General features: G+C 47.4%; 1 protein-coding gene across 2 annotated transcripts in view; it reads left to right on the forward strand.

The window, feature by feature from the left end:
* Positions 1 to 21782, forward strand: part of MAPK4 (mitogen-activated protein kinase 4) — a 181469-nt gene that overhangs the window by 153033 nt on the left and 6654 nt on the right. For both annotated transcript variants that reach the window (XM_036823954.1, XM_036823955.1), the window contains 2 exons: positions 16350 to 16494; positions 17991 to 18152. In XM_036823954.1, the coding sequence (XP_036679849.1) occupies positions 16350 to 16494; positions 17991 to 18152 (307 nt within the window). The remainder of the gene's footprint in view (positions 1 to 16349; positions 16495 to 17990; positions 18153 to 21782) is intronic.

The raw sequence follows: 21782 nt of genomic DNA on the forward strand, positions 1-21782 counted from the left end.
AAGAGGCATGTGCCCCAATGTTCATTGCAGCACTATTTACAATAGCCAGGACATAGAAGCAACCTAAATGCTCATCAACAGACGAATGGATAAAGAAGATGTGGTACATATATACAATGGAATATTAGTCAGCCATAAAAAGGAATGAAACTGAGTCATTTGTAGAGACGTGGATGGATCTAGAGACTGTCATACAGAGTGAAGTAAGTCAGAAAGAGAAAAACAAATATCGTATATTAACGCATATATGTGGAACCTAGAAAAATAGTACAGATGAACCGGTTTGCAGGGCAGAAATTGAGACACAGATGTAGAGAACAAACGTATGGACACCAAGGGGGGGGGAAAGTGGTGGGGGAGGGGTGGTGGTGGTGTGATGAAATGGGAGATTGGGATTGATATGTATAAAATGGAACTAATAAGAACCTGCTGTATAAAAAAATAAATAAAATAAAATTCAAAAAAACCAAACAACTTCAAAACAATCTCCTCTTGACTGGTGGTCAGTGTCTGAAATTCCACCATGGGCATATCAATCATTCCTTTGGCTTAGATTTTTATCCAATTCATTCACCGCATTTAAAGTGAGCGTCTACCCTGCACAGCAGAGACAAAACAGCCAGTCCCTGCCTTCAGGGCCTCCCCTCCTATGGAGCTGTGATCTGGAGATGAAGGGGGCTAGGATCACAAAGGCTTACCAGCTAAGCCAGGCAGAGGGGGGCGGGGGTGGCTGCAAGAATTTCCCCACAGAGAAAATGAAAAAATAAATACTTACCTTGCAGGGTTGTCAGGAGGTCAGCTGAGCTAATGCTGGCACAATCCCTTGTGCATAATGGGGGCTCAACAAATACTAGTTCCCTCCCCCTTCTAACCTGTTCTCATTTATTTACACGTGGGGATTAATCAGGGACTGAGAGCAGGGCTTGCTGGGTGAGAGGGGAAGATGAGAGAGCTGCCCCCATTTGGGGACAGGAGTGGGGGACAGAAGGGGAGGACTTGGGGCTCAGAGATCAACTTCTCCGATGTTCTTCCCTGACATGGCCACTCCTTTTGATTCACTCTGGTCTCTGCTCACATGTCCCTTTGTCGTAGAGGCCTTCCTGGGCCACCCACTCAATCCATCACTGTATCTCCTTACCCTGCTTTATTTTTTATTCCTCACACTCTCTCCACCAGACATACTATGCATCCATTTGTTCAGCTGTCTTTCCTACCAAAGTGTATGCTCCATGACTACAGGGGACTTTGTTTTGTTCACTGCCAGGGTGGATTCTCAGTGCTGCCAGCTAGTATCTAATTTGGCCTTGGTCAAGTTATTCATCTCTCTCTACTTTTTTCATAGGGTCGCTTTGATGATTAAGTGCACTGATAATAAAGCAGCACGGGGCACAGGGCCGAGCATATCCTAAGTTCTCAATAAATAGCAGCTGTTGTTATTATTGGTTATTTTCCAGTAAATTTTTACTTCCTGTGGGTCAGATGTCTGGAGACCACTGTGGCTACTCAAGGCATCATCTCGTCTTGAGTGGAGCCAGAAATAGAAGGCTGCACTAATTGGGGGACCGTGAAAATACTGCTTACCTTCCCATAGCCGATGAGCTAACGATCCCTAGGATACCGGTTCTCAAATATGGCTGCACATTGGGGTCACCTGGGGAGTGTTTTAAATGATTGATGCCTGGGGCCTCCCCCAGAGATTCTGATGTAATCAGCATGGTGGGTGGCCTGAGAGTTGGGATTTTTTTTCTTAAGTTCCCCAGGTGCTTCTAATGTGTATCAGGTTTGAGAGCCGCTGCTCCAGGGTGCTGCCAGATTTCCCCTTGAAAGTCAGCGAGACAAATGTCTAATTATGGCCTGGTGGTTCATGTATCTTCCTAAAAGGAGCCATTTGCTCACAGACTGGTCCATTAAAAATTAATCACTTTGGCCCAGCAGGGTCCCTCACTTAGAGATTGCTAGTGACTGTGATGCAGAATCTTAGGACTCTAGTGCCCCACAGAGGAAAGCTTGGAGACCAGCAGCACAAGCAGATGGGGAAACTGAGGCTGAAGCAGCCACACCAAGCCTTCCCTCCACCCAGCTCTCTAACCAGCCCAGCCCTGGTCCTAGCGAGGACGGTGGGATTAGAGCTGGCGATCCCGGGGCATCTCCGAACAAACAAAACATTTGATCATGTCTTTGAACTGTAAGAGAATTCAGAGTTGATGACTTGGACCCCAGGAGGATAATGTCCAAAGCTTTTATCTGTGATGGTGAGCTCTAGATGAATTAAAAGACAACAACATTTCAAGAAAGTGCTTTTTAAAAAGAAGCCCAACTCCATTGCTTCCACTTTCCTGCTGTTTAAAAGTAAGGAGAAGTACGGTATGCCGAGTGAAAGAAGCCAGTCACAAAAGGATAGATACTATATAATCCCACTTAGATGAGTAGTCAAGTTCACAGAGCCGGAAAGTAGAGTGGTGGTCGCCAGGGGCTTTGGGGGGAGGAGTACGGGAAGCTACTGTTTACTCAGTTTTGCACGTGGTGGTGATGGTTGCACAACACGTACTTAATACTACTGAATTGTACACCTAAAAACAGTTAAGATGGTGAATTTTATGTGTATTTTACCACGATTAAAAATAAGTTGTTTTTTTAAAGCAATTCTATTATAATTTTTTTAAATGTAAAACGAAGCGACCACATGGGGGCTGCAGGCCTATAGGAACTTAACTGGGCTTTTGGTTGATTTCCATGGAAACTGGGGAAGTGATGAATTTCATTGGACAGGATTCCCCACAGCATGGAGTGGGGAAGGGGCAGCCCCGAGAAAGGAGGGCAGCAGATCAGCATTTAAGGGCATCTTAGAAGTTAATGAAAACTCAGTGCAGCTGATTTAACAATACTGTTTCTTCACCGTGTGTATTTTAGCTGCACAAACAGAATGTACCAGGTGACTTACCAATCATTGTGTTGTAGTGGTGGGCTTTTAAGGTTGTGTGTTCCTTCCCTCAGCCTGAGAGATTCCCTGCTGCATATATTCATGGAAATGCGTTTAATAGAATGAGTTTGGAGTCGGCAATAAGAAAGGCGATTCCGCTGTGGTATTATTTCTTTTTTAAAAGGCTTCTAACGTACATGATATGGATATTGGCACAAATAAGAATTACACCTTCAGAGGAAGGAGGCTGTGGAGAGGGAGGCCATATATTTCTGCCTAAACTGGGCCTCTGGGAGGGTGTTGTTTTTCTAAATGATCTTCTGATGAGTGTCTGTAACACAAAGAATTAGCCCCTATTACAGGTCAGTCTGCTGCTCAGTTAGAGAAATCTGCCTGGCCTGTGAGCAAAGGCAAGTCATAAATCCCTCAGGCAGGGCAGGATATTAAAGATCATCCAGGGCTTTGCTCGTCCAAGTTCAGTCCCCTGACCTGCAGCATCGGCATCACCTCGTTGGCCTGATGAAATGGAATCTACATGTATTCAGCCCGGATTCCCGAGAATTCGAGTGCATGCCAAGGTCTGAGGAGCTGCGCTGTGGAGGGTGGTGCTGGCATATCTCCCACGAGCTTGCCCATTCTGTCCTTGCCCACCTCTGCCTGTCAGGAGCCCAGCCCCCCTTGGACAGCCCGGTGGCTTTCGAGGGCTCTCTTTACTTGAAAGGCAGTAGAGCTGCATATTCACATCAAAGGTGCTACATCGGCACAACCTGGGGTTGAATCCCAGCTGTGCCACTTACAGCCTGTGTGACTGTGGATAGGTTGCTTACCCTCTCTGTGCCTCAGATGCCTCCCTGTCAAATGACTATAATGAGAGTCCCTACCTCATGGGGTTGTTGCAAGGACGAAATGAGTTAATCCATACGAAGCATGAGAGCAGTTCCAGGAGCTCAATAAATGTTAGCTATTATCAGCGTATTGCATGGATTTCTGCCTTACACTTTGGCTCATGTCTGTCCCCAGAGCCTCAGAGAGCAAGCTTAGCTCCTGGTCCGAATGACAGCCTTGCATGTGTCTAGAGGCAGCTTTCATGCCCCCCACAATGTTCTCCAGGCTCAGCATGCCCTGTCTTTCCCATTCCTTATGTGATGTGCCTTTGGTTTCCACAGCCCATCCACCAGGAGCTCTTCTGGGAACTTGCACCTCCACAAAATCACAGCAGTAGTGCAACCGCCGCCATTGACCCGCTAAAGCTCAAAGTTTTTACTTCTCCATAGCCTGATTCCTTTCTCCCTTGACCTAGTTTCTTCTAGATCAGACAGGAGTCCATGTGTGCGTTCCTACCCGCTTTCAAGGAAGTGTGGTGCCCACGGGCCTTCCCAAAGCCTTTCTGAGACTGAACCCCCTGCTATCTGGAGAGCAGCATCTTTGCTGCCAGCCCAGCTTGCAAGCCTCTCCAGCTTCCAGGGACAGGTGTGCTGAGCCTGCAACTGCCACAAGTGCTCCAAGAACGCCCCTCCCACTAGTCAGAATCAGCAGGAGCCCAATCACAGGCGCAGGCCTGCCCAGGGCTTTCCACAGCCTACGCTGAAAGCCCCATCCTACCCACCATCCTTTCCTCCCCACTCGGCATCCCTCCACAGCTCCCTGCGTCCTTCCTGGGGTTCTCAAAGTAGGAGGGGCATGAGGGTTCCCTTGGGAGCTCATCCAAGATGGAGATTGGAGGACTCCAAGTCAGCTTTGGCCAGTCTGCACATCTCACAAGCACTTCCCCTGATTCTCATACAGGAGGACCTTGGGGACCGCTGACCTTCAGAACGAAGGTCAGTCTCCTCAGCCCCTCCCCATGTCCCATTTGTCCACATGTCCAGATGTCTGTCCTCTGAGCACATTCTAGGTCTCGCCGGTCTCCCAACCTTTACTCACACTGGCTCCCCCCGACCACCACCACCCCCTCAGATGTTCCCCAGCACAGCTATCCAAGATGTCCCCATTCATCAAGACCAACTGAAACCAACCTCTTCTCATGAAGCCTTCCCTGACCCACCTCAGGACAAAGTATCACCCCTCTGTGCTCTGAGCACGCCTCTGCCTTGCTGCCTACCATTGACTCTATTTAGTATGCGAGGTGGTGGGGGTCCAGCAGCATACAGGCTGGGGTATGGGCTCTGCAGCTGGATGCCCTGGACCACTTCCCAGCCATGTGAACTTGGACAAGTTGTGTAGAGAGCCTGCACCTAGAATCTGAAGGAGGGACTGTTGAATAAATTCAGGTAAAATGCTAACACAGCACCCAGCACAGAGCAAGTCCTACATGAATATTGACCGAGATCCTCTCCTGGTCCTTCCGATCATCTTTTCCTATTGAACGTTTCATCTATGTAACCACATGACATGCTCTTTGAAGCCAGGAATGATCTTAGTCATTTCATTTCTGCCGCACACGGATGACACATGTTGGGCTCCCAGGACACATGCCACAGACTTCTGGTCGGGAAGGTGAGGCTGTCAGAGCCCCGCTCCATCCTGACCTGGAAACAGGGGCGGCCCTCAACAGCCATTCGGTATGAGCGGAGGAGCAACCCTTCCTGCCTGCCCTGCCATCCCCCCACCCCAACGCACGCACAGAGCCACGGCTGACTGCGCCCTTATTCTTTTTTCTTTTAATAGATCTTTACTGGAGTATGATTGCTTCACATTACTGTTAGTTTCTGTTGTACAACAAAGTGAATCAGCCATATGCATACACATGTCCCCATATCCCCTCCCTCTTGCGTCTCCCTCCCACCCTCCCTATCCCACCCCTCTAGGTGGTCACAAAGCACCGAGCTGATCTCCCTGTGCTATGGGGCTGCTTCCCACTAGCTATCTATTTTACGTTTGGTAGTGTATATATGTCCATGCCTCTCTCACTTCACCCCAGCTTCCCCCTCCCACCCCGTGTCCTCAAGTCCATTCTCTATGTCTACATCTTTACTCCTGCACTGCAACTAGGTTCATCAGTACCATTTTTTTTCCCTTAGATTCCATACATATGTGTTAGCATACGGTATTTGTTTTTCTCTTTCTGACTTACTTCACTCTGTATGACAGACTCTAGGTCCATCCACCTCACTATAGATAACTCAGTTTCATTTCTTTTTATGGCTGAGTCATATTCCATTGTATATATGTGCCACATCTTCTTTATCCATTCATCTGTTGATGGACAGTTAGGTTGCTTCCATGTCCTGGCTATTGTAAATAGAGCTGCAATGAACATTGTGGTACATGACTCTTTTTGAATTATGGTTTTCTCAGGGTATATGCCCAGTAGTGGGATTGCTGGGTCATATGGTAGCTCTATTTTTAGCTATTTAAGGAAACTCCATACTGTGGTTGTATCAATTTACATTCCCACTAACAGTGCAGGAGGGTTCCCTTTTCACCACACCCTTTCCAACATTTATTGTTTCTAGATTTTTTGATAATGGCCATTCTGACCGGCATGAGGTGATATCTCATTGTAGTTTTGATTTGCATTTCTCTAATAGTGATGTTGAGCATCATTTCATGTGCCTCTTGGCCATCCATATGTCTTCCTTGGTGAAATGTCTGTATAGTTCTTCCACACATTTTTTAACTGGATTTTTTTTTTTGATATAGAGCTCCATGAGCTGTTTGTATATTTTGAAGATTAATCCTTTGTCTGTTGTTTCATTTGCAAATATTTTCTCCCACTCTGAGGGTTGTCTTTTTGTCTTGTTTATGGTTTCCTTTGCTGTGCAAAAGCTTTTAAGTTTAATTAAGTCCCATTTGTTTATTTTTGGTTTTATTTCCGTTACTCTAGGAGATGGGTCAAAAAAGATCTTGCTGTGGTTTATGTCAAAGAGTGTTTTTCCTATGTTTTCCTCTAAGAGTTTTATAGTGTCTGGTCTTACATTTAAGTCTTTAATCCATTTGGAGTTTATTTTTGTGTATGGTGTTAGGGAGTGTTCTAATTTCATTCTTTTACATGTAGCTGTCCAGTTTTCCCAGCACCACTCATTGAAGAGGCTGTCTTTTCTCCATTGTATGTTCTTGCCTCCTTTGTTGTAAATTAGGTGCCTGTATGTGCATGGGTTTATCTCTAGGCATTCTATCCTGTACCATTGATCTATATTTCTGTTTCTGTGCCATACTGTCTTGATTACTGTAGCTTTGTGGTATAGTTTGAAGTCGGGGAGCCCGATTCCTCCAACTCTGTTTTTCTTTCTTAAGATTGCTTTGGCTATTCGGGGTCTTTTGTGTTTCCATATGAATTGTAAAATTTTTTGTTTTAATTCTGTGAAGAATGCCATTGGTAGCGTGAAAGGGATTGAATTGAATCTGTAGATTGCTTTGGGTGGTATAGTCATTTTCACAATACTGATTCTTCAAATCCAAGAACATGGTATATTTCTCCATCTGTTTATGTCATCTTTGATTTATTTCATCAGTGTTTTATAGTTTTCTGAGTTCAAGTCTTTCGCCTCCTTAGACAAGTTTATTCCTAGGTATTTTATTCTTTTTGTTGCAATGGTAAATGGGAGTGTTTCCATAATTTCTCTTTCAGATTTTTCATCATTAGTGTATAGGAATGCAAGAGATTTCTGTGCATTAATTTTGTCCTGCAACTTTACCAAATTCATTGATTAGCTCTAGTAGTTTTCTGGTGGCATCTTTAGGATTCTCTATGTATAGTATCATGTCATCTGCAGACAGTGACAGTTTTACTTCTTCTTTTCCAATTTGTATTCATTTTCTTTCTTTTTCTTCTCTGATTGCCGTGGCTAGGACTTCCAAAGCTATGTTGAATAATAGTGGTGAGAGTGGACATCCTTGTCTTGTTCCTGATCTTAGAGGAAATGGTTTCAGTTTTTCACCATTGAGAATGATGTTTGCTGTGGGTTTGTCGTATATGGCCTTTATTATGTTGAGGTAGGTTCCCTCTATGCCCACTTTCTGGAGAGTTTTTATCATAAATGGGTGTTGAATTTTGTCAAAAGCTTTTTCTGCATCTATTGAGATGATCATACGGTTTTTATTCCTTAATTTGTTAATGTGGTGTATCACATTGATTGATTTGCGTATATTGAAGAATCCTTGCATCCCTGGGATAAATCCCACTTGATCATGGTGTATGATCCTTTTAATGTGCTGTTGGATTCTGTTTGCTAGTATTTTGTTCAGGAGTTTTGCATCTATGTTCATCAGTGTTATTGGTCTATAATTTTCTTTTTTGTGATATCTTTGTCTGGTTTTGGTATCAGGGTGATGGTAGCTTCGTAGAATGAATTTGGGAGTATTTCTCCCTCTGCAACTTTTTGGAAGAGTTTGAGAAGTATCGGTGTTAGCTCTCCTCTAAACGTTTGATAGAATTTGCCTGTGAAGCCATCTGGTCCTGGACTTTTGTTTGTTGGAAGATTTTTAGTTACGGTTTCAATTTCATTACTTGTGATAGGTGTTTATATTTTCTAATTCTTCCTGGTTCAGTCTTGGAAAATTGTACCTTTCCAAGAATTTGTCCATTTCTTTGTGGTTGTCCATTTTATTGGCATATAGTTGTTTGTAGTAGTCTCTTATAATCCTTTGTATTTCTGCACTGTCAGCTGTGATTTCTCCTTTTTCATTTCTGATTCTATTGATTTGCGTCCTCTCCCTTTTTTTCTTGATGAGTCTGGCTAAGGGTTTATCAATTTTGTTTATCTTCTCAAAGAACCAGCTTTTAGTTTTATTGATCTTTGCTATTGTTTTCTTCTTTTCTATATCTTTTACTTCTGCTCTGACCTTTATGATTTCTTTCCTTCTACTGACTTTGGGTTTTCTTTGTTCTTCTTTCTCTAGTTGTTTTAAGTGTAGGGTTAGATTGTTTATTTGAGATTTTTCTTGTTTCTTGAGGTGAGATTGTATTGCTATAAACTTCCCTCTTAGAACTGCTTTTGCTGTGTCCCATAGGTTTTGGATTGTCGTGTTTTCATTGTCATTTGTTTCTATGTTTTTTCTAATTACTTCTTTGATTTCTTCAGTGGTCTCTTGGTTATTTAGTAGCACAGTGTTTAGCCTCCATGTATTTGTGTTTTTTACAGTATTTTTCCTGTAATTGATTTCCAGTCTCATAGCATTGTGGTCAGAAAAGGTGCTTGATATGACTTCAATTTTCTTAAATTTTCCGAGGCTTGATTTGTGACCCAAGATGTGATTTATCATGGAGAATGTTCTATGTGAACTTGAGAAGAAAGTGTATTCTGCCACTTTTGGGGTGGAATATTCTATAAATATCAATTAGCTCTATCTGGTCTATTTTGTCATTTAAAGCTTGTGTTTCCTTATTTATTTTCTGTTTCGATGATCTGTCCATGAGTGTAAGTGGGGTGTTAAAGTCCCCTACTATTATTGTGTTACTGTCAATTTCTCCTTTCATGGTTGTTAGCATTTGCCTTATGTATTGAGGTGCTCCTATATTGGGTGCATAAACATTTATAATTGTTAAATCTTCTTCTTGGATTGTTCCTTTGATTATTATGTAGTGTCCCTCCGTATCTCTTATAACAGTCTTTATTTTAAAGTCTATTTTATCTGATACGAGTATAGCTACTCCAGCTTTCTTTTGATTTCCAATTGCATGGAATACCTTTTTCCATCCCTTCACTTTCAGTCTGTATGTGTCCATAGGTCTGAAGTGTCTCTTGTAGACAGTGTATATATGGGTCTTATTTTTGTATCTATTCAGCCAGTCTGTGTCTTTTGGTTGGGGCATATAATCCGTTTACTTTCAAGGTTATTATTGATATGTATGTTCCTATTACCATTTTCTTAATTGTTTTGGGTTTGTTTTTGTGGGTCTTTTTCTTCTCTTGTGTTTCCCACCTAGGGAAGTTTCTTTAGCATTTGTTGTAAAGCTGGTTTGGTGGTACTGAATTCTCTTAGCTTTTGCTTGTCTGAAAAGCTTTTGGGGCTTCCCTGGTGGTGCAGTGGTTGAGAGTCTGCCTGCCAATGCAGGGGACGCGGGTTCGAGCCCTGGTCTGGGAAGATCCCACATGCCGCGGAGCAACTGGGCCCGTGGGCCACGATTACTGAGCCTGCGCATCTGGAGCCTGTGCTCTGCAACAAGAGAGGCCACAATGGTGAGAGGCCCGCGCACCGTGATGAGGAGTGGCCCCCACTTGCCACAGCTGGAGAAAGCCCTCGCACAGAGACGAAGACCCAACACAGCCATAAATAAATAAATTAAACCTTATTTAAAAAAAAAAAAAAAAGCTTTTGATTTCTCCATTGAATCTGAAAGAGATCCTTGCTGGGTAGGGCAATCTTGGTTGTAGGTTTTTCTCTTTCATCACTTTAAGTGTATCCTGCCACTCCCTTCTGGCCTAAAGAGTTTCTGCTGAAAAATCCGCTGATAACCTTATGGGAATGCCTTTGTATGTTGCTTTTTGTTTTTCCCTTGCTGCTTTTTAATAATTTTTCTTTGAATTTAATTTTTGTTAGTTTGATTAATATGTGTCTTGGTATCTTTTTCCTAGGGTTTATCCTGTTTGGGACTCTCTGTGCTTCCTGGACTTGGGTGACTATTTCCTTTCCCATGTTAGGGAAGTTTTCAACTATAATCTCTTCAAATATTTTCTCAGACCCTTTCTTTTTCTCTTCTTCTTCTGGGACCCCTATAATTCGAATGTTGGTGTGTTCAGTGTTGTCCCAGAGGTCTCTGAGATTGTCTTCAATTCTTTTCATTTTTTCTTCTTTAATCTGTTCCTTGGCAGTTATTTCCACCATTTTGTCTTTCAGCTCACTTATTCGTTGTACTGCCTCAGTTATTGTTATTGACTCCTCCTAGTGTATTTTTCATTTCAGTTATTGTGTTGTTCATCTCTGTTAGTTTGTTCTTTAGTTCTTCTAGATCTTTGTTAAACATTTCTTGTATTTTCTCAATCCATGCCTCCATTCTATTTCCGAGACTCTGGATCATCTTCACTATCATCACTCTGAATTCTTTTTCAGGTTGATTGCCTATTTCCTCTTCATTTATTTGGTCTTGTAGGTTTTTAACCTTGCTCCTTCATCTGTGACATACTTTTTGCCATCTCATTTTTTGTTTTTTTAATGTGGGATTATGTTCCTGTCTTACTGGTTGTTTGGCCTGAGGCATCCAACACTGGAGTTTGTAGGCTGTTGGGTAGGGCTGCGTCTTGGTGCTGAGATGAGGACCTCTGTGAGACCTCTGTCCAATGAATATTCCCTGGGGTCTGAGGTTCTCTGTTAGTCCAGTGGTTTGGACTCAGAGCTCCCACCGCAGGAGCTTTGGCCCGACCCCTGGATCATGAACCAAGATCCCACAATCCGTGTGGGGTGGCAAAAAAAAAAAAAAAAAAGAGAGAACAATAACAAAGTAAAAAATAAAATTAGACTAGGAAACTAACAGATATGTTAGAAAGAATATAAAGATAAAAATATAGATGGGGCTTCCCTGGTGGTGCAGTGGTTGAGAATCTGCCTGCCAATGCAGGGGACACGGGTTCGAGCCCTGGTCTGGGAAGATCCCACATGCCGCGGAGCGACTGGGCCCGTGAGCCACAATTACTGAGCCTGCGCGTCTGGAGCCTGTGCTCCGCAACAAGAGAGGCCGCGATAGTGAGAGGCCCGCGCACCGCGATGAAGAGTGGCCCCCGCTTGCCACAACTAGAGAAAGCCCTCACACAGAAACGAAGACCCGACACAGCCATAAATAAATAAATAAATATATATATATATATATATATATGAATCAATGACCGGAAGGTACATCAGTACCACAATATTAAGAAAGAGGAGGAGGAAGAAGGAAAGAAAAAAGAAAGAAAGAAAGAAATGGGGGAGAAGGCCTTGGCTGTGGAGGGCGAGGTCTAAGCAAGGGTGAAGTTTGGTGGTGGGTGAGGCCAATGCTCAGGACCCACAGGGCTGGAAAAGGCCTTGGGGTCTGTGGGGGGTGGGGCTTAGGCTCAAGGAACAGAAGGGGCCCAGGCGTGCCCCCCATCTCTGGTCTCAGAAGGCAGGGGATCTCACCTGGGAGCTCAGCAGGCTTCCCAGACTCCAGTGGGTGGGGCAAATGCCCTCCTCTCCTCTCCTGCTCCTCCGGTCTGGTAGGGCTCCTCCCACCTGCCTCTCCTGTTCTCCCCTCAGCCTCCTTCCTATGCCCCCAGGACCCATGCAGCCTGGAGGGGGCTTTAGAAGGGGGGTATTGGCCTGGGAGCTCAGCAGGCTCCCCGGCCCGAGTGGGCCAGGAGATCGCCCTCCGCTCCTCTCCTGCTCTTCCATGAGGGTCCCTCCCGCCTGCCTCTCCTGATCTCCCCAGCCTCTGAGGTGCCAATCCTGTCTGGCCTCCACTTCTCCTCCCCCTTCAGTCCCCCCACGTCCTACCAGTTCACCTGGGGGTTCCTCCCATCTCCTTGGGCATCAGGGTCCCCACCAGCAGCCGGCAGGCGCCCTAGTTGTGGGGAGACACTAAGTTAGCATCTTTCCACACCCAGGGCTTTTATTCTTGGGAGAGTGTTGTCCCTATTTAAATTTGCCCTACCTCTGTGAGGTGCCAGTAGGTGCATTAAAGGGTGAAGTGGAAAGTTTATGGGATCGAGTCTTCTCCTCCAGCCTTCTGACTCCCAGACCCAAGAGATCAGGCTTGGGCCAGTGGAGGCACAGAGAAGGCAAGCTGAGCAGAGCTGGAGCCCACCCAATACAGGCTCGCCGGAGCAGCGGATGGGTGCCCACCCTTCCAGAGTGAGTTCGATGGAGGCTGTTCTGAATTCCTTGGCAGGCAGCTGGGACTGAGTGTGGTTTCCTTGCTCCTTCAGCAAAGAGAATGCTCAGCTTTAATTCTACCCTCCCTCTGGATCTGTGGGGGGTCCCTAATTACCCTCCTCCTGGGGCAGCTGCTACCAGATTATTTCCAAACACCTTTGAGGCTTTCAAAGTCAAAGCCTCCCACTGGCTGGACATGACTCCAGCACAATGGGCTGGTTGGAGTAATAGCTGAAGAAGCCCAAAGGCCCCATGGTGGGGTCTAGACAGGAAACCGTGTCCACCCCTCCCAGTGGTGCCTCCAGAGTCGGCTTCTCACCAGAAACACCAGGGGACAGGGTAGCAGGAGTAATGGGACACTAGGGAAAGGGCGATTCTGGTCTTGCCTCTTACACTCAGGGGGTGACCCGAGGAGTGTCCACTTCCCGTCTCCCCAGCGTGGTGATGAGACAACACGCCCTGCCTGTGACCGCTGTCCCACCCACTGGTCAGCCTGCCGATGGGCGAGCCCCAGGAGAGACCATGTCTGATCACTGAAGACAGCTTCCTCTACATCCAAATGGAGCTGAAGCTATCTTCTCCCTGCAGGCTCCAGCAGGAAAGCCATTTAAGGATTTCTGTTGAGCCAATACACTTACGGATTTATGGGCCCTTCTTGAGTCTCCACTCCTGGGTATCTTTAAAGATTTTTTTTTATTCTAGAAAATTCTGACTTTTGCCCCATCCACTCAACTGAAACTCCTCTCTTGAATTCAGATCACCAGTATTGTGCGGTGGGCCCCAGTGCCTCTCCCACCCAGACACCCAGGGCTCATCTCAGCTGAGCGCAAGACCTCCAGCCCCTCCCCGTGTCTGCCCCACAGACCCAGGAATGGAGGCTCCCCTCTGTTCCCATCCCCCCTTCCCCACGGCTCCCCTTGCTCCAGAGCCTGGCAGAAAAGCCACTGCACCTTCCCAAATTCTCCTCTGTCCTGTGGCTTCTGAAACATATCAGTAAATCCCCTGACTTGAGGGACAAGTAACTTGAGGGAAGCAGCTAGTAGTTGACAAAAATCTGGCAGGTTCTTGGTTTTCATTCAAAGGTAAGGAAGAGCCAGGGGTGAACTTTCTCAGCTGTTATCATGGCCTTGCCCATAATTCTGGCCCAGGGGCAGCCTTGCCCATGCAAACATCTTTCTTTTACTTTCAGGGCAGGTGTTTCAGAAGGAAGCTCCCTGTGTCCCACTTCAGCTCCAGACTCTGCAGATAGGGAGGTGTTAATTATAGGGAATTCCGTCCCATAAAAGATTGCTCATTTACACATCAGAGTAAACTCGCCTTAAGTCACCTCCCCTCTGGGTACTCTGCTTTAGTCCTCCTCTGACACTCTCACCCTCTGACTGGAAAATAAAATTGGACCATTCTTTATTTATAAGCCACCCACCCAGATGTGAGCTTCTACAGTCTGGCTCGTCTCTTTCCTTTATAGAATCAAACTTAAACTCCTAACAGATTACTCTTCATACAGCAATGTGGATGAGTCCAGATGCATTATGCTAAGGGGAAGAATTCAGACTCAAAAGGCCACACGCTGTGATTCCATTTATATGACGTTCTGCACAAGCAAAACTAAAGGGATGGAAAACAGTGGTTTCTAGGGAACTGGGGCTCGGGGGTGACCAGAAGGGGGCACGAGGGAATTGTGTGACCTGATGGAATTGTTATGTCTCTTGATTGTGATGGTGGTTCCATGATTCTACGCTTTGTCAAAACTCATAGAACTGTACCCTAAAAAGAGTGAATTTTACTGTTTATAAATTATACTTCAATAAACCTGACTTCAAAAAAAATTACTTACACTTGCCAGTCCTTTCTGGAACAAGGCAAGGCATAAGGCAAAAGCTGTCAACTTTTGTAAACTCCTCATCCACTGCTGAAAGTGGGAACTGGATCTCTCCATAAAATCAGGTCTGTTAAAGAAGGGGATCAGTGGTTCCTCCAGAAGGTACCCCATTGTGAAGGGGCTCAGACCATGTGAGACTTTCCTTACTCATCCATCCATCCATCCACCCATCCATCCATCCATTCATCCATCCGTGTTCATTGGACATGTCCTAGGAGACAGACTTGGGAGTAGGCAATGCAGAAATGGCTGTGAAACAAGATACAGCCTCTGCCCATGAGGGGTGAATAGTCTAGTGGTCCTGGGGGTGGGGTGGGTGAAGGGGGAACTGCAGAGAAGTAAAGAAACAGTAACAAGACAGGGATCATGGAGCTCCTGGGAAGGGGCATTCAACCTCATCCCAGGGAGTTGGGAAGCTTCTGAGAGGAAGCAGGCCTGAGTGTGAGTTAGCCAGGAAGGACAGTGGGTGTGAGGACACCCATCCCTGGAAAGTACACATGGAAAGGCCCAAAGGACAGAGAAAGGGGGCGTATTTTAAAAATTACAAGGAGCTCATTTTGGAGCATCGAGGCTGGGGAATGGGTATACCTTAGTCTTTTCTTCCTTCCTTCCACCAGTCTGAGGACCTGCTCTAAAGAAATATGTGCCACAGAGGAGAGAAAACTGCTGTAACTCAGGGCTCTCAGGTTTAAGACATAATAAATCTTTGCTCAACAAGTGATGAGATTTCAGATTAATTGATCAAAAGCTCCTGGGTACTTGGGCTTCCTAACGTTTCATCTGTTTTTAACCTAGGTTTGTGATACTTTTTACATCAGCAAAAAGGAAAATTAGACGCTAAATTGGAAATTACAACAGCAAATAACAAAACCATCCCTAGAATTTCTCATTGGATCCCCCTGGTGCTAATTATCTGACCTTGACCACCAAATAGGTCTATTTTTTCACTTTAGAGAGACCGTTCCAGGTAATTCAACAGACATTTCCCAGATTCCACTGTTGGTCCAGCTTTGTGAATTACGTAGAGAACAGGCTCCGAATTGCCTGGCTATATTTCCCTATCTGTGCTAAAGCACCTATGCTGTCACTATATCCCGTAGTGAGGGATTCCACTCCAGACCGCACATTGAGCAGTGGCTGAAATCAGCTAGAACATCTTTCCCCCAAAAGACACTCTGTAGAACTCCCAGAATCCTCTGGGCCAACCAAAGCTGTGTCCACTCTGCCTTTTAGGGCTGCTTCCAAAAGCCCTTCACCCGCACCCATTATGAAGCTGGCCTCATCCATTCCCAGCAGGGGCTTGGCGTCTGGCATCACGACAGAATTAATTTAATCACCTGCACCAAAGCAACTGGCTTGATTTAAATTTTACAGCTATTTCTGATATTCAGCCACTGAATAAATCAAATTCCACTGTCTCATCGTTACTCTGTTGATGGTGATAACGAACTCAAGTATGGCTCCTATTTATCCATCTTCTTACTAGATGAGGGCAGAGTGCTATGCGTCGTTACATCAAGATGGGGTGGGAAAGCATTGCTTCTTAAATAGTGTCATCCTGGATCCCTTTCTACAGAAGAGAACTCCAGGGCCTCATAAGATTCCCCCACCAAAGCCTCTGAGCCCCACAAACCTGCCTGAACCCCCCTAACCAGACGATCAATGGGAAAGGATGGAGAGTGAAAGGGGTCCTGTCTCCCTGGGAAGGGAAAGGAGGAGAGGCATGTGAGGGAGGGTGTCTACGAATGACTGATTACTGGAAGCCGGGATTTTGTCTTCCAGGGTTACCTGTCAGAAGGGTTGGTAACGAAATGGTACCGCTCACCACGCCTGCTCCTCTCCCCTAACAACTACACCAAAGCCATTGACATGTGGGCCGCTGGCTGCGTCCTGGCAGAGATGCTCACGGGGAGGATGCTGTTTGCTGGTAAGCTGCGACCCAGGCCACCTTCCTTCTCCTCTGCTGGAGCTCAATAAAAGGGGAAAACACATGCTAATCACAAACATGCTAGTCTTTCTCTTTGACGTTACCTCTGCAGCTTTTATGGCACTACTTGGAGGCACCTTATTATCAACCATTTCAGGCAAAATACTGGAGAGGCTAACAAAAGCCTTTTGAGCACAGAACTTTCAAAATCAAGTAATCGTATGTATTCAAACACCTTGAGATTGACCCCTGAAAACACGCACCCTACATTTTCAGCCCCTTCCTCTCCTCTCCCTGCCACTGTGAGAGGTCAGTCTGGAGTGCTCATTTGGAGAGGGGACCCCACAAGTCTCCCAGAGTCCCTGAACTGAGCCTACATGAGCCCACTGCAGGGAGAGGCCAAGGGACTCGTTCAGAGCAGATGCTGATCTGTAGGCACTTTCTGGGTCAGGGGACACGCACAGGGCATCATGGGCGACACGGAAGAGCCCTGCCCTTGGCTACCAGCTTCTGGAAGACTGGGACCCCATGGGAATCGGTGGTAAGGGGAGGGAGCTCTGTGCAGCTGGATGAGTCAGGGGCACTTCTTAAGGAAGATGGGGCCTGGTTGGATTTAACCTGGTAGAGGTAAATGGCAAGGCTACTCATGCCAAAAGGGAAAATGGAGGAACTGGAGGTAAGAACAGCCTGGAAGTCAGAGGGGGCAGCAAGGGTTCAGACTTGACCCATCCCAGCAGTGTCAAAGCTCTGAAGCAGCATCAGTGATGGCCTAAGCGTAGAAGAGGGGTTGAGTTTCCAAGATGCACAAAGCCTGAAGCTTCTTACGGATGAGGATGGTATTCATTCCCAGCATCCAGCATGATGCCTGGCAGGGAGACGACGCTCCATAAATAATCATTTGTTGAATGAATGAATGACTAAGTGAATGAGTGTTTGAATGCTCGACTCCATCCTGTCCCACAGACCTGGCACAGTCTGTCTTCCTCCCTCTGCCCAAAGGAGCACAGAGGCAGTGGGCTCATGACACGTCCCAAGCTTAATTTGTTCTTCCTGACTTTTTTTTCCTCCTCATGGGAATCCAAAAGGTAAGACTCATTCCTAGCCTTAAAATCACTTCCTTCCCCAGCCCAGTAAAGGACATGCACAGAGGCATATGGCAAAGAGCACTTGGAAAGCCTTGGGCCAGGCTGCTCCCATCCCTTTAGTGACGGCTGACTCAGGCTATATGAGACGGGTCCATTCCAGAGGCACAGAATGCTAGGGGAACGGATGGGGCCCCAGAGACTACCCCTTCTTTCTACATTTGACCAAGCCTCAGAGATGGCAAGCAACCTGCCCACAGTCACACAGCAAGTTAGTGGCGGAGTGAACTCAGGTCCCCTGGCTCCCAGCCCAGCTCTGGTCCCCCGGTCCCAGGGTCCTAGAAAGCCCGGGAGCTTCCACACGCGCCAGCCACGTGGGCAGCATGCTCAACCGTCTGGTGTTTACCTCCCCAGGGGCTCACGAGCTGGAGCAGATGCAACTCATCCTGGAGACCATCCCTGTGATCCGGGAGGAGGACAAGGACGAGCTGCTCAAGGTGATGCCTTCCTTCGTCAGCAGCACCTGGGAGGTCAAGAGGCCACTGCGCAAGCTGCTCCCTGAAGTGAACAGCGAAGGTACCAGAGCCCGACAGCCGAGCCAGCACCTGGAGGCAGCACTCTGGTTTCACCTTGGGGGCTGGGGCAGGCAGTCTCTTCCAAAAGGACCAAACAGAGTCCCTAGACACAGAAGCTGGGGACCCCTGGCAGTGGGCATTTGTCCTCGCTGCTTCCAGACTGAGTTCGGCCATCGGGCCACCCTCAAGGCGGTCACAGCTGGTCCTCCATACTCTACCCCTGATTTTGCTTCCTTTTCCTTCTTTCTCACTTGCCTCCCTCCCTCTCTTCCACCTCCCTTTATTTTTTCCCTCTGGAAGGCATGGTATGGTTTTATCAGCTTCAAAGCCAGACCCAGGCTCAGTTCCCAGTTCCACCAGTGACTAGCTGTTTGGCCTTGGGCAAGTTTCTTAACTTCTCTGCATCTCAGTTTCTTTAACTGTAAAATGGATATAATAATACATGACACATAGGGTCACTGTGACAAGTAAGTAAAATAGAATTTGCAAAGCCCTTAGCATAGGATAGTTGCTCCATCATCTGAGATGTTACATTGCCACCAGCCTTATACCTGCTAGAGGCTCCCCTATATCAGGTAGGATATGGGTTTGCCAATTGTACAAGAAACCCAGATTCTCAACAGCTTAAATAACATGTATTTCTTATTTAAGAAAAAAGAAGGTACGTTTATTTCTCTCTTACATAATAATCCAAAGTAGATAGTCTAGGGCCAATGTGGTAGACCTGCTCTACAGTCATCCAGGGCCCAAGCCCCTTCTGTCTTGTATTTCTGCCACCTTAGGGTGTTGTCCTTATCAGCTGGGGGAAGGTGGGGAAGGAGGGCAGGTCCCCTTGACTTAACCTCACCTCCATTCGTGTCCTGTTGGCCAGAACTTAGTCACATGGCCCCACCTCGCTGCAGTGAGGCCGGGAAGTGGACACTTATTCCATTGCCACACTGTGTCCATTACTATGAAAGAGGAGAACAGACATGGGGTACAAATTAGCTGTCTCTGCCACACTCTTCCCCATCAAGAAACCAAGAACTTGGACTAACAGTTTCTCTGGCCATGATCCCCATTCAATCTGTCTCAGTTTCCCCATCTTTAAGGGAGGGGGGCAATTTGATTCCCCACAAATTAAGACTCAGCCCATCCACATTTACGTTGATTCCTAGGCCTCTGTAGAAATCCCACCACGTGACACAAGGTTGAGAATTCTCAGGAATTCTGGATCAGGGATGTGTCACCCATGTCCCCATCCCCCAAACCACCACACACACATCAGTGCCTCGGTGACTTGGCTCTGAGCGTGGTGGGCCTGTCTCGCAGAGATCAGAGACATAAGTGACGGTCTAGCTGGGAAGATGGAGTACACGTCAGAGATGAGCATGCAGATGAAGGAACACATCCTAAGGGGCTAACGAGAGCTCTGGGTGTTTGGGGAGGGGAAGAGAGCCACCAAGCACTGAGAGGGATAAAGAACCGGCCTGGAGGACTGGTGAGGGCTCAGATCAGCGGGAAACTGACTGTAGGAAGTGAAGCTGGATGGGTGAGAAGGGCCAAGAGGCTGCAGGGCTCTGAATACCCAGCTGACGTGTACAGACTTGATTCTGTAGCCGAACAGATGTTCACGAACGCGTCACCCTCCCAGTGTGCCAGCTTCAACCACAGTTCTCTTGTCTGCCACTGGGCTTGAAAAGTGGCCCCAATCAGCCTGGCCTCAGGGTAATGAGGTATGGCTGAAATGAAACTTCAGTGGGAGAAAGGGTATCACGCCCACCTGCCCATAAGAGTCAGTTGGTGACCCTTGGTTCATCCTGGATTGCCCATTTGAGGCCCCGTAGGCCTGGGAAGAGGTGGGAGTCGTCTTTGGCTGTCACCCTCAGAGGCTCAAAGGACATAGTCTGGGTGGGCTGTATCCCTCAGCAGCTGAGACAGCCGTCACACCACAGGTTTAGGACAAGGGAGCAGGCCTGAGACCACGCCAGGGCGTTCACTCCTGAGCTCCACTTACAAGAAGAAACTATATCACAAATGACAGAGCTGATGAGGAAGTCTAATATACAAAACAGGGAAAGGAGTGCTCTGGGTGCAGCAGGGGTGAGGGGTGAGGGGCCCTGCCCACCTGCCTCTTGATCTCCAGAGACGCCCCTGAGAATCCTTCCAGGATCCCTGGGGCTCTGAGAAGCCCAGCTGGGAATCCACTGGGGCCACAGAGCGGTGACACAATTGTACAGAAGCCTCATTATATTAGAAGCACCGAAAAAAAACATGTGGGAGGTTGAACTTAGAGAAAAGGAGTTGGTGGAGGCGAGGCGGGGTGGTTATGAGTTAAGGTGAAGCCAGTGTTGTAGCCGATAAACCTGAAGTCTCTGTGGCTTACCCGCTAGCAGTGTATCCAGTGCTCAACTCAAGTTCAGACAGAGTGGGGGAACCTGGGGGCCATGCCTGGGATGCCGGCCATGTGACATCTTCAATCGTAGCTTTCAAGACTCCCCCCTACCTGCAGGGCACCAACTTCTGGCCAAAGACAGGGGAAGGGAGAGCAGACACTCCTGCAGGAGGTTTTTATGGGTCTGGCCTGGAAGCGGGGTACAGACATCATTTCCAACCCCTTTCCATCGGCCCCAGTCACACGGCCACACCGAACTGCGGGGGAGGCTAGGAGATGTAGGCCAGTTGTGTGCCAGGAGGACAGGGGGCTTGCGTGGGACATGACTGCTGCCTTGAAGCATGATGGGAACAGTCATGGGGAAGAGAGAGCATGCTGACGTGGGGGGACCAGAGAGGGCAGAGCGAAGCTCAGGGTAGGAGTTAAAGGCGCAGATTTCGGTTTGCTATAAGGCAGGATTTTCTAACATTTGGGCTTCCCAGAAGTGTCTGGGCACCTGCTGGAGGACCAGCTGTCAGGGAGAGGGAAGGGGAGATTCTCATCCTTACTAGAGTCAGTGGAGCGGCCTTCGGGGCTGGCACTTTCCAACGTCAGGGTTCGCTGGGTCTTTCTTAATAATGATGATAATGGTGATGATGCCTGCCAATGTTTAGAGCTCCAGCTCTCTCACTTCCTTGTCAAAAGGTTCAGGGTAATAGGTGGAGCCGAGGGAGGGGCTGGGAGCCCAAAGAAGGAAAGACTTGCCCAGCCTGGAGCTGGGCAGTGGCAGAGCTGGGCCCTGCACTGCCTGATTCTTCCCAGTCCTGGGAATCTGTGAGGCTGGTTCTCTTTCAGGTCTGCAGCCCTGGGCCCAGAAGCACCTCCTGAGCCCCAGAGCACTGGGGAGGGATCAGAGTTACTGCTGCTTAACTGATCTTGCAGTCTAGGATTATGGAGCAGAACTGCATCCTCCTGGGAGGCCAGTGACCTCCAGAATCCATCGATTTCCTGAATCACTGATGAATTTTTCCGCAGAGAGGTCCAGGGCTGGTGTGAGGGGCAGGGTAATGGTGCCGGCTGAGGCCCACCCGGGAGCCCCTCGGAGGGCACAGAAGCCTGGCCTTGAGCTCAGCTGCTTTCCTCCTTTTCCACGTGGGCTGTAACATGATTCGCCAAGCCGTGATTTAAGTGGAGCCTCCAGTGCTGAGAAGGAAGACAAACCTCCAGACTGGACGTGCCCTGAGATAACCCGGGGCTGAGCTCACGGGGCAGACAGGT

Source organism: Balaenoptera musculus, chromosome 14, assembly GCF_009873245.2.
Source record: "Balaenoptera musculus isolate JJ_BM4_2016_0621 chromosome 14, mBalMus1.pri.v3, whole genome shotgun sequence".
NCBI classification, from domain to species: domain Eukaryota; kingdom Metazoa; phylum Chordata; class Mammalia; order Artiodactyla; family Balaenopteridae; genus Balaenoptera; species Balaenoptera musculus.